Here is an 11843-nt window from a genome sequence, read left to right on the forward strand (position 1 = left end):
TTTTTGGAGGACTGGGTGTAGGGGTGGGGCCAAAACCCCCACACGAAGAGGAAGCAGCAGTGAAACCAACAGGCCCAATAAAGAGGGTAATCAAGTGCAGGATACAGAGAGTTTATTCAGAGTCCAGTACAGACTGGCCAGACCGCCTTCTACATGTGGACAGGAAAAAAGAGCCTACAGAAAAGGTAGAGTTGTTATAAAATCGCTTTAATTCAGTTCTCTCTGCATCACAAGCCGGCAGCGGGCGGGGCCTGCCGTGCTCCTTACAATACTGAGCCTGTAATTGCTGTTATCAAAATATACATCTGTGTCACCATAAAAAACCGCATTTGCTGCCCCTCACGTCTTACAACAGGTATAAAAAATTATAAATATTTACACCCTTGTTCCACCCCAACATGGAAACTTGAGGCTCAGGCCCCGAGTGAGGGCCGGCCAGCAGAGGCCTGCGTGCGGGGCACCCCTTGGACCCGTGAGTGCAGGACAAGGCATGAAGACCAGAGGGGAGGGCTGTTGCCTCACCTCCTGGGGTCCCAGCATTAGAGGCAGGAAAAAAAACAGAAACAAAACTTTGGTCCAAAATTTGCAGGAAAAAAAGAAACCCTGAAAGTTGAAGAGCACTTGTCCTCAGAGAAAGGACAGTCAGGTGTGAGTAAGGCATCGGGCGGCAGATGCCGGCCCCGCTGTGTCTGCCCTGGAAACTAGATCCTGCCCTGCGACTCAATGACAAGGAATAAAATAAAAGTACAGTATACAAGGTCATATCACAAGGAGAAAGTTTAGGTTACACTCATACCATTTTTATCATCTTGCTATATAAAAAGTTACTTAAAACTATTTCTTTTGCATATAAATGAAAAAGATTAGAATATTTGGTCAACTGGAAATATTGCTAGGCACAGGTGTCTGCAGCTGCACTGAAGCATAATACAGAGATTACAGTGAAAACAAAGCTGAAGAAGCAACAGGGAAGGGTCCGGGGAGGCCCCAAGGCTGGGGGAGAATCACACACTTGATTAAAGGATTGGGTGGCGGCCACAGCCCCCCACCACACCAGGCACATGATCCCAGGGGAGGCTGACCCCACAAGCCCTGCCAGGGCAGTGGGTTTAAGGCACAAGAAAGCCGAGTGGGGGTTTAGGAGCGCCCGCCCTGCAGGCGGCAGAAGGCACGGGCAGGGGCCGGGCGGGTGGTACTGTCCACCGTCACCAAGAGCCTGAGGCTGGCACCCCACCTCCCCAAGGTGAGCAAGTGAATTAGATTTAATTTCTTTTAAAAACAGGTAAACTGATTTCTCTTTTAAAAAAATAAAATCTCTGGTCTTTTAAGGTCACTTCAGCTGCTTTTTAAAGTGGCTTTTTATCTGGAATGATGGAAGTTGTCGCCGGGTGCCCGGCAGGCTGGTCCTGGGTGGCGGCCTAGATGGTGGACTTGGAGAAGGACACCCGCAGGTGGTGGTTCTCACCCAGGTCATGGTTGTGCAGGTCGATGAGCGCCTGGATGGCCTCTTCCACTGAGCCCATCTGGATCAGCGCCATCTTGCGGTCCTTCCTGCAAGGAGTGGGGGAACACAGGCATGAGGAGCAGCAAGGGGCCAGGGAGCCTAGGGGCAGTGGGGGAGGGGACTCTGCTCACTGGAAGAACTTGAACCCTTTGACGATCCCGCCGTTACTGGAGAAAAGAATCTTCAGGTCATCCTCAGAGATGGAGGGCCTGCAAGTAAAGAGAGGTGTGAGCCCGTGTGCAAGGTCAAGGTCATTCCCTCACGACAGGAATGTCCAGGGATGGGGGGGGGGTGGGGAGGCCAGAAACAAGGGATAAGATGATGGAAGCATCTGAGAGGCAGAGGCACTCACGGGATGTTGGAGAGGTGCAGAGTGGCCGAGGGTGGGAAGATGTTCTGGAAGTTCTTGGAGCCAGGCTTCTTGAAGCGGTGCAGGGGCGAGTTTCCATAGTCCTTGGTCAGGCCCTGGTCCTCCTGGCCCTCACGGGGCAGCTGCACGCTCTGGTGCTTAGAGAGTGTGATGCGCACTGGCTTTCCGTGCAGCTTGTGCCCATTGAGGTGGCTCATGGCTGGGAGGGGGAGAAAGCATACGTGACCTGAGGGCCCTGGGCACCACCCACAGCCCCACCCTCCCTGGCCACCCCTTACCCAGCTGGGCCTGGCTCCCGTCGGCCATCTGCACCAGGGCGTTCTCCTTCTTGTTGAACAGGACCTTCACGCGCTGCACATCTCCATACACGCCTTCAAGAGCACAGGGACAGGGGGCTAAGCCCCAGGCCCCAGCCGCCCACCCGCCGTCCCCGCGACCCACACTCCCACACAGGGCTGGCTCTCCCCAGTTTGCTTATTCTGCCTCTGAGAACCTGTCTAGACACAGGGAGCATGACTGGGAGGGCTGCCTTCCGCAAAGAAGCCATAAAATCCAGGAAAGGTCAATTGCCAAGGAACCATCCTGTAGCATGCTACCGACACATTTACGCTGCCAACGGCATGCGGGTAGGGAACCATGCTCTATAGAGTCCAAATAAATACGCAAACCGCAGCCCAGACCGCACGCATCGGAATCTCAGGGCGTAACAACCACCTCAATTACATGAAAACAAGGTAATAAAAGTGTGAACGATAACATACCGAAAAGAATAAAGAGGCTTTGGGGTGTGACTCTCTTTAGAGGACAGCAGAGCAAGGCAGCGAGGGACAGGGAAAGGGAGAGGTCAGGGGGCGAGTTGCCAATCGTCCACCACGAGGAGGCAGCCCCGCAGGCGTGCAGGTTGATGGATGATGAAGTTGTCAGGATGTTAATATTCAAGGGCAGGTTGGTTTCCGGAGAGCAGGGTTTGAGGGGGAATTTTGTTTTTTTATTTATTTATGGTTTTGTTTTGTTTCAAGCAACAACAGGAAGCAGAAGTACCGTGCAGTCAGTTGGCAAAGAAATTCCGGATCAGGGCAAGAAAAAAAATTGGGAAAGGGGAAGGGGAGAAAAGAAAAAAAGTAGCAAAAACACAGGTCAGTAAATACATAAGAAAACACGCGGTGCCCCATCAGTCAAGACCACACACATTACAGGCCACACGCCGGGCAGACAGCCGGAGCACCCTCCGCGGGGAGGAGGCGGCGCCTGCTGGCCCCCCACTCGCTCCCCCAACCAGGCCCTCCAGGAACCGTCTCCTCAGCCCGCACCGGAGCCTCCAGTCAGGCTCGCCGGGCGCTGTGAGCGGACAGCTTGGCCAGAGGAACTGGGACAGGACTGGGGAGACCGAGAGTCACACGAGGTCAGACAGGCAGGAGAGCAGCTCATTAAACAAGAACCCCGTCTCTCGAGAAGCAAATACTGAGCCTCGCTCACTGGACCCCAGCTCCCTGAGCTAACCCAGCCCTGAAACAAGCCAGGCCTGGCTGCCACCTCAGGGACTAGCGGGTGGCCTCAGCTTACACCCTCCCCTCAAGGCGCCCCTCTGCAGACCAAGGTTCGCTGGGCTGAAAATTTCAAGTTTGTTCTCATGTACCAAATGCTTCAACTCTCAACATCATGAAATTAGGAACGTAAATTAAGATGTTAAGGAAACAAGAGAACTCCAAGCACTTCGGGAAAGGAGGCAGCAGTGAGTGACATCAGCGCAGAGAGGAGGATGGGGATGCCCACGGGCACTGGCTGGGCCTGGTCTAGCTCAGAGCCCAATGCCCGGTCAGAGGCTCCATCTGCACTAGGACTGGGGGCACTCCCAACTCCTAATTACCGGAGGCACCACGTACCTCAGGGTTGAGGTTGCTGACCAGCAGGACAGAGTTGCCTGCCCCCGCCAGGCCTGGGATGGCAATCCGGCCTGCTGCCGCTGCTGCCGCCGCTGCTGATGGAATAGCCAGAGGGGCCAAAGCCCCATGCACATTAGGAACAGAGAGACCTGCAGGGTGAATGGGGTTAGTTGAGTGTGGTGCCCACAGTCTCCATAAGGTAATCGGTCTCGCCCGTCCTCATGCAAACAGATGCGGGGGGTGGGTGGGGGCATCAGCCTGGCCCCCAGCCCTGCAACCCTCCATGCTCCTCAGAGTACTGGCCTGACCACCTATATGTGCCAACAACACAGAAGACTCAGGCTTCTCAGATGCAGGATCGAGCCCGGTGGCCTCGGCTGTGCGTGCACGCAGGTGCCCGTCACCATGCAAACAGCATGCCGGGCGGGAGAATAGGCTTAAGACTATTCCGCGTGTGGGCGCCTGGCCCCCGGGAGGGACGCTCAGGTGTGCTCACCCAGCGCATGCCGCTCCGCTTACCAGGCCGCTCAAAATGCACTCCTAGGGGCGCATCCCTCCAACCACAGGCGCTGGTCCTCAGCGGGCTCAGCAGCCCGGCCACGCCTGCCCTGTCCAGACTCCGCGCCCAGGAGGCTGGCCCCCCGCACTGCGCCACGTTGGCCGCCGGGGAAGCAGAGCTACTGGCGAGATGTGGACATGCAGAGGTGGCGCTGGGGCAAGTGTGTGAGTACCTGCGGCTTGAGGAATTGCAAAGGTGGGAGGGAAACCAGCTCCTGCATACGGAGAGGCTGACATTATACCAGGCGCACCTAGAAACAAACGAGACACTAATCATCGCACCCACGGGTGCGAGCCGGCTGCCAGGGCCCCACCCACAAGTGCGGGGTGGGCTGTGCGGGCGCCTAGCCTGAACTACAAGTCCTGCCCGGGTGGCCTGCCCTCAGTGTCTCACCAAAGGCAGCAGCCATGGTCTGGTCCAGCGAGGGCTGGCTGTCACCGGATGGCAGGTCAGGGCGCGTGTAGTCGCGGCTCTTGTCGTTGTTGTACTTGACGTTCAGGCTGGTGAGCTTGGAGAAGTCGATGCGCAGCGTGCAGCATGCGTTGTAGATGTTCTGGCCGTCCAACGACTGTGGGGACAGCAAGGAGGCTGTCAGCAGGTGCCTGGCGGCCAGGGGCCCGGCTGCCCTGGGGACCACTCACCAGCTTGGCGTGCTGGGCGCTCACGGGGTCAGCGTATTGCAGCAATGCCTGGAACTGGTTGTTCTTGGTAAAAGTGATGATCTTAAGAACGGTGCCGAACTTGGAGAAGATCTGTGGGAGAAGGTGGTGGGTCAGCGTGGGCCCAGGCACCAGCCCACTGCCCACAGCTGAAGCCCAGTCCCCTCACCTGGTGCAACACGTCCAGGGTCACTGGGTAGAAGAGGTTCTCCACGATGATCCTAAGCACTGGGCTCTGGCCGGCCATGGCCATGCCCGCATCCACTGCCGCGGCCGAGGCTGCCAGGGCCAGGTTTCCTGACTGGACTGAGTTCACAGCCTGCAGGGCCGCCTGGGCCCGCTGTGGGGACAGTACCGTGAGTCCTCCAGCCCCAACCCCACCTGCCCCACCCTGCCCCCACCCACCCACACCTGAGGGTGCCGCACCGCCTGGTTAGGGGAGCTGTCTGTCTTGAGCTCCTTGTGGTTGGAGAACTGGATGTAGATGGGCTGGCCGCGCAACACAGGCGTCACCGACGTGTAGTAGTTCACCATGGTGTTGGCGGCCTCTTCTGTGTGCATCTCGATGAAGGCCTGGGCATGGGAACAGGGTGAGCTGACTCATACCAGGGATGCCTCTGGGACCCACCCAACTAGCCCAGGCCTCGTACCTGGTTCTTCCCTTTCAGCATCAGGAGATTGGTGACCTTTCCGAAGGGCAGCCCCAGGGAAATGACCTCCCCCTCAGTGACGTCGCCAGGCAGCTTGCGGATGTGGATCACCCTGGAGGGCACGCCCGCACTCCTGCTGTCCCCCTTGAACTTCTTACTGTCGTTTCCATTTGCTGCAAAAAAGCACTGAGTCACATAGGGCACCCCAGGCTCCCTCAGAGCGGGGCCCTCCTCGGCACAGAGAGGTTTCCGGGCTGAAGTGGTCCCCACACCTGGCTCTCAGGACTGTGCAGTAGGCAGGCGCAGGGACCAGGCAGGGCGGTGGGCGGGTGGGGTTACCTGTGGACGCCGAGGTGCCGCTCATGATAAAGGGTCCGTTAGTGACACAGGCAGAGAAGAGCTCGTCAGATCCCCGCTGCAAGAGAAGCGAGGTGAACCCAGTGTCCTTGCCGCAGGCCCTGACCCTCCCTATTAGGGCCCACGGCCCCCACCCGACACACAGTTCCTTCCCCGCCGGTGGAGCCCTTGGGGCTCTCCCCAGGCAGGGATAGAGGCTGGCCCCTCCTGGGCCTCCGTGTGTCATGGCCACCTCCACCTTCCGTCTCCCCACTTCCCCACCAGTGTCTGGGGTCTGCATGGCTCAGGCTCACAGCCCATGAGGACAAAGCCCCCTTGTCCCACTGTGGCCACCCGCAGGAGTATGTCCTACTTTCCAGTCTGAGGAAACCGGAGCCCAGCGACCAGAAACACCACCTCTCCAGGAGGCAGGTACCTTGGTGACAAACAGGCTCCCCAACTGCCCCTGTGGGTGGGCTCCCAGCCCATATTATCTCCAGAAATTCCCTTGTTAGCCTCAATCTAATAGAATCAACTCCCAGAACCCCTTGAGATGCTGCTTAAGCAGGGAGAAAAAAGCAGACAGCCTCCTGCTGGCTGGGCAGTGAGACCCCAGAGGGCCATCCGCTTGTGATTCCTCAATACATGAAACCAGTGCCTGGCAGCAACAGGAGGCCCGCCGCCGCCCTCCCAGCCTTGACCCTTCTTCTCCCTCAACCTGCCTTTCCGCCAGCTCGCCCTCCTCACATCAAGGACACCTTATCTCTGCCCTTCCCCTAAACTGCCAGCCAGTTCAGCCACTTACAAACAAGCAGGCTCCACGTGCAGGACACCTCCCCACCTTCTGTGGTCCAGCACTGAAGTCCCCCAGAGCCCCTTCAGGTGCTGACCCCCTCCCCAGCCCTCAGGACAGAAAAGTGGGCACAGCCAGGCCAAGGCCATGGGGCTAACAGAATGTTCTGGGCCTCCTCACTGCCAGACTGCCAGCTATAGGCACGCCGCGGAACCCAGACCCCAAACTCCCCAGCACCAGAGGCTGCTCAGACCACTGCTTGGTCTTAATGGTAACAGATTGGAGTTGGATGTAAATGAAGCAAAGTGTTAACCCCACCGGCAGGCAGACCTGCCCCATCATGCCTTTCCTCACTGCCCTGGGAGGGTGGGGGGCACCTGGACTCTTCAAGGCTCTGGACAGCCGGCCAGTTCCAGCCCTAAACAAACCAGAAACCAGGTGGAACACACCTGAGCCTCATTCCCTCCTAAGCGGCAGGTAAGTCGACTTGGAGGACGACCAACCCCTCCCCTCAGGTCACAAAAGCCCCCTGGCCAGAGCTAGACAAGAATGGACAGGGCACCCAAGTGGCTCCCACACAGACGCCAGCTGCACAGCCTTAAAAAGGGCATCTCAGCTCCTGTCAACAGGTGATGGACGGGGGAAGAACTCCCTCCAGAGGGGGTCGTTCTTAGCTCCAACTCCCTTTTCACAGCAGATTGCCTGGCACGAATACCTGTGTGGTCTGCCCACTTGGCAACCCCCCTCCCCCCAGCATAGGGAAGTGCAGGTAGTGGCCAGCGGCTCAGCAGGGACTGCCCACTGGGGCGCAGAGGGTGCACACGGACTGAACCCTTGGGGGACAAAGGCCAAGCCAAGCTGCACTACAGCCCCTGCTCTAAAATCAACTCAGCACCACCAGGAAGACCCCGAAGTGTGCCTGGAGCCAGGGACAGCAGCAGCTAAGCACCACTAACACCCCAACACCTGTCACTCGGGGCATGGCTCGTGCTTATGCTGAGAGGGGGAACCCAGGATGCCCTCCCGGAGGCACCCACGCTGGTGCACCCTCAGCCTCTGGAAGAGGGCTGACTGGCTGGGCCCCCACAGAAACAGGGGGGTGGGGGTGTCACTGTGCCAGTTACAAGTGCACCTGGATGAGATCCCCCTCCCACCCTCCTCTCACCACCAAACAAACAGGTTTTATCTGCAGGAAGATCAGGAAGGCTTGCGTGTGAAGAGTCCACCTGGGAAAACCGAAACCAGCCCAGGCCCCGCAGCCAGAAACTAGCTGCCGCCTGCTCCCAGGGATAATGGACTACCCGCAGGGCTGAGGTGGACACCGGGTCTCTGCCAGCGAGGCCCCCTTCTCGGAGCAAAAGTGAGCTCAATGACGTCCTCAGAAGCAACCTCCACCCACCCCAGAGTCCCCAGGATCCTCCTGACCCATGCCCACCCCTTAAACGGCCTGGGGAAGAAACTTCTACTTTTTCCACTTGAAACTGTCAAGAGTCCCATCAGCCCACAGGCATCCCACCTCCAACCAGGTGCAGTTCTGGACTTCAGGGCAAAGGTCCTGAATTCAGGGCGGGAGCCTCTCACCTCAGAGGAGCCACCCACCCCGCACTCCTACTATAGAGCAGGCTGTGGCACACACACCCCCCCCCACCCCCACCCTGGCAATGGGAGCACACAGGCCGCAGAGTGAACAGGCGGAAGGAAAAAGCGACGTCCCCAGTGCCTACCTTTGTACCAACTGCTATGTCTGGGACGATGCTGCAGAGAGAGAGAAAAGGAGACATCAGCATGGAGCAACACCACATGCCAGCAGCATGGGCTCAAAGGGCGGCACGAGCCCCCGCTCCAGGACTTCAGCAATGAGGAGGCTTGGGGAAGGGATGGGGGGTGTCCTCTCTCTAATCGCCACTTGAAAAGGAGCCATCATTGTCCTCTGGCTCTTTTCCCCTCCCTCCCTCCCAGCAAGACCCCGGCCCCGCCTCTGATGCATCCAAAGACAAAGACACCCCCTCCGCAGGCCCTCGGAAACACACTAGATGCTGATTAAGATTGAAATGCTGTTGCTTGCTTTCTAGAAACGGAGCAGTGCTTGGGAGAGGTTTCCAGCAAAAGGCAGGCTGGTGAAAAGGCAACTCAGGGGCCCAAGGTTAGAGCTGCCACCCCAGGGGACTGAGAAGGGGTCGACCCAGTGGAAAGGATCAGATAAAACACCAGTTACTCATCAACCAGGGTCCATGTGACCTGCTAGGGAAGGCAGGGTGTGTGTGACTGCCCCAGGCTCCAGGGTCCTGCAGGCCAAGCCCTCGGGACAGTAGAGCCCTTGGAGGGTGCCACCTAAAGACTCCGGAAGGGTCTGCTCAAGAGAACTTGGCCAGCTACACCCCACCAGGTCACCTGGCCACCAGCCTGCCATCACAGGAGACCAGAGCCTCCCGTGATGTTACATGTCCCTTGGCCAAGGCCCTGGCGGACAGAGGCCCTGGGGCCACTGCCTGCAGCATCGGGCTCATGGTTCACAACCTGAGATCCGACCCTCCCACAGCCTCACCAGCCTGTGCCATGGGACTGCCACTTCTTCCCCACAAAAACCTTAAGGGCTAATGTCAACGATTTTTAAAAATCTTACTAAGCCAAGAAACAACTTCCCAGAAAAACAAAGAATGAAAAGCACGCAGTTTCCCAACTGCTAACCCAGGACGGCTGGCGGCTTCCTACTCAGGGAGGACCGCAGACGCAGGAAGTGTTTCACAGAAGATGGCCTTTCTGCAAAAGGTCCCCCGACTTTCAAAAAGGCAGGCCAAACTGCAGCTGCACCAGCAGGCCAGGCCCGGCTGCCTAGGCAACCACCCAACCGACCAGAGGCAGCAGACGCGCCCCAAACTACGTCTCCGTGACGAGGAATGGAAACTCCGAAATTTGACCAGGGGGCCAGGAGACCTCTTCCCACCGGGCTCGACCGGCGGGCTTCCCGGCTCCCGGGTCAGGAAGGGGCTTCTCTGGGAAGGTACGTCCCAGCCTAAGCGGACAACAGACCACGAGATCAAGTTCCTCTTATTGCAGCAATTTTTCTAAAAGGCTAACCTTAATTCAGCCTGCAACCTATCATTTCAAACCCGAGGCACCGAAGGCACGTGACCCTCCGGGTACTGGTAATCGCCCGCCCCGCCCGGTAGGGCCGACAGAGGAAGGAGGGCTGGCCCGAAGCTCCCCATCACAAGACATCCGCAACTGCCCCCAGACACTTCCCGCGGGGCCCAGACCCGAGAACGTAGCTCCACCGGGTTCTACTAGCTTCCCAAGGCGGAACTCCGCCGCCGCGCTGCCTGCACCGACACCTCCGCACGCGGGGAACGGGCTCAGGTCCGGAGCCGCCCCGCCCCCAAGGCGCCCGGGGCACCACCCCGGGACGCCGGGCGGGAACAAAGGGGGCGGCGGAGGGCCCGCGCCCTTCCGGGCGGGAGGGCGGCGTCTCCAGCCGCGCCCGGGCCCGCGGCGGGCGGGGGAAGCCGGAGTAGAGTCCGCGCGGCGGGAAAGGCCGCGCACGCGCGACAGAGCTGCCGAGAGCGCGCGGAGCCGCGCACGCGCGCGGGGGGCCTCAGGGGTCGCGCGGAGTCTGTACGGGATGCCAGAAGTGCCACACGGAGGGCCGAAGGCGGCGCGTGCGTTTGGGGCCCAGATGGGAAGCGGGAAGGGCGGCTCAGCCGCCGCGTGCTCTCGGGACGGGCCGCGTGGGCACCGGAAGCGGACAAGGCTCGGCCCGGCCGCCCCCACCCCCCGATCCCTACAGCCTCTCGCCCGGCTACCCCTCCCGAGCCGCAACCGCGCCAGGATTGGGGGGAAGGGAGAGAAACCCCGGCGGCGCCCGAGGGCCTGGAGTGGAGGCGGAGCGGCGCTCCGAATGTACCGCCCCGAAGAGGCCGGGGCGGCGGCGAGGCAAAGGCCGGATCGCGATATAGGCGCTGGGGAGCGCGAACCAGCATTACTCACCCGTCCATTGCACACACAGGAGACCCGCGGGGGACGGAGTGGAGGCGCCGGAATAGCAGGAACCGACCCAACGGCTCCGAGTTATAGACTCACAAAATGGCGGAGACGCCCGAACACGTCCCCCGCGCGCTCTGCCCATTGGCTCCCGCCGCGCAGATGGGCGGGGCGAGCTCCGTCGGACCCCGCCAGCGCCTCCCAATGGCTGGGAGGTCGCTCGAGTAGTGGGCCCAAGAACAGTGGCAAGCGGGCATTGGATAAGGCGGCCGTCCGTCAGAGCTCGAGGCGGAAACGGCCCGTTGAGTCGGAGGAGGTGAGAAGAGGTGAGACCATGTGATGGCACCAGAGCCAGTTAGCGGAGCTGACCTCGTCTGTGGGGCTTTGCGGGAGAAGCCATCTTGGGAGTGGGTACGTGGCGGATCAGGCGGTGGGAAGCGTGCTTTCTCCAGCCCCGCCGCCATCTTGCAAACGGGCAGAGACCACCTCGACCTCGGGCGTGATGTCAAAGGGAGGCTCACTGCCATCTTGAAGTCGGGCAGGAAACCTACAGGGCTCCATCTTGTTTATGGGCACCTGGCCGAAGTCCCTTTCGAATTCAGACGTTAATCAGGTTAGCGAGCGGAGCAATGGCAGCGGCTTAAGGCCTTCTGGAGACGCCGGGGCTCTTTCCACTGCTGGCCACAAAGCCTGCGGCACGACGAGGCCACGAGTGGCCTCTGACTGTCTTTTGTCCGCCCCAGAGCAGCGAACCCTGACCACGATCCCCTCGCGTGACTGCAAGGATGGGGAAACTGAGGTCCGGGGCGCACGGCGAACCCCTTCCTGCCTGTCTGTAATGGAGGGAAACGACGCCCGGGGTGCAGGGTGGGCCCGGCCTGCCTGCTGCAATGGGGAGAAACTGAAGCCCTGGGGTGCAGGGTGGACGCTACCCACCCGCCCAGCACCCAGGGGACTTGAGTGAGACCCGGGGCGCGTAGAGCCGACTTCGCGGTCCCGGGATGTTCGGGACGGGACGGGTCTCCATCTCGGGAGAGGAATACTGCAAACTTATACCGGAGAACGCCGATACCAAGAGTGGGACAGGGCTGTGGGTGATATGGGAGCCTTC

The 11843-nt window shown here is 59.7% G+C and overlaps 1 protein-coding gene across 3 annotated transcripts; it reads right to left on the bottom strand.

Annotated features, from left to right (window-relative positions):
* Nucleotides 1-95: 95 nt before the first annotated feature.
* Nucleotides 96-10870, bottom strand: PTBP1 (polypyrimidine tract binding protein 1). Of its 3 annotated transcripts, XM_040240269.1 has the most exons (15): nucleotides 10739-10870; nucleotides 8479-8509; nucleotides 5965-6040; nucleotides 5626-5798; nucleotides 5402-5548; nucleotides 5145-5315; nucleotides 4958-5068; nucleotides 4710-4884; nucleotides 4489-4566; nucleotides 3758-3906; nucleotides 2636-2669; nucleotides 2153-2245; nucleotides 1857-2073; nucleotides 1636-1713; nucleotides 96-1551 (listed from the first exon to the last, which is right to left on the bottom strand). In XM_040240269.1, the coding sequence occupies exons 1-15, from the start codon at nucleotides 10744-10746 to the stop codon at nucleotides 1419-1421; spliced, it is 1674 nt and encodes a 557-aa protein (XP_040096203.1). In that variant the 5' UTR covers nucleotides 10747-10870; the 3' UTR covers nucleotides 96-1418. The 3 variants fall into 3 exon arrangements, with proteins under 3 accessions (XP_040096203.1, XP_040096205.1, XP_040096206.1); XM_040240271.1 differs by lacking the exon at nucleotides 4489-4566; XM_040240272.1 differs by lacking the exon at nucleotides 8479-8509 and having other exon boundaries at nucleotides 10739-10832.
* Between the last annotated feature and the right edge of the window lie 973 nt (nucleotides 10871-11843).

The sequence above is a fragment of the Oryx dammah genome, unplaced genomic scaffold, assembly GCF_014754425.2.
Source record: "Oryx dammah isolate SB20612 unplaced genomic scaffold, SCBI_Odam_1.1 HiC_scaffold_5, whole genome shotgun sequence".
NCBI classification, from domain to species: Eukaryota; Metazoa; Chordata; class Mammalia; order Artiodactyla; family Bovidae; genus Oryx; species Oryx dammah.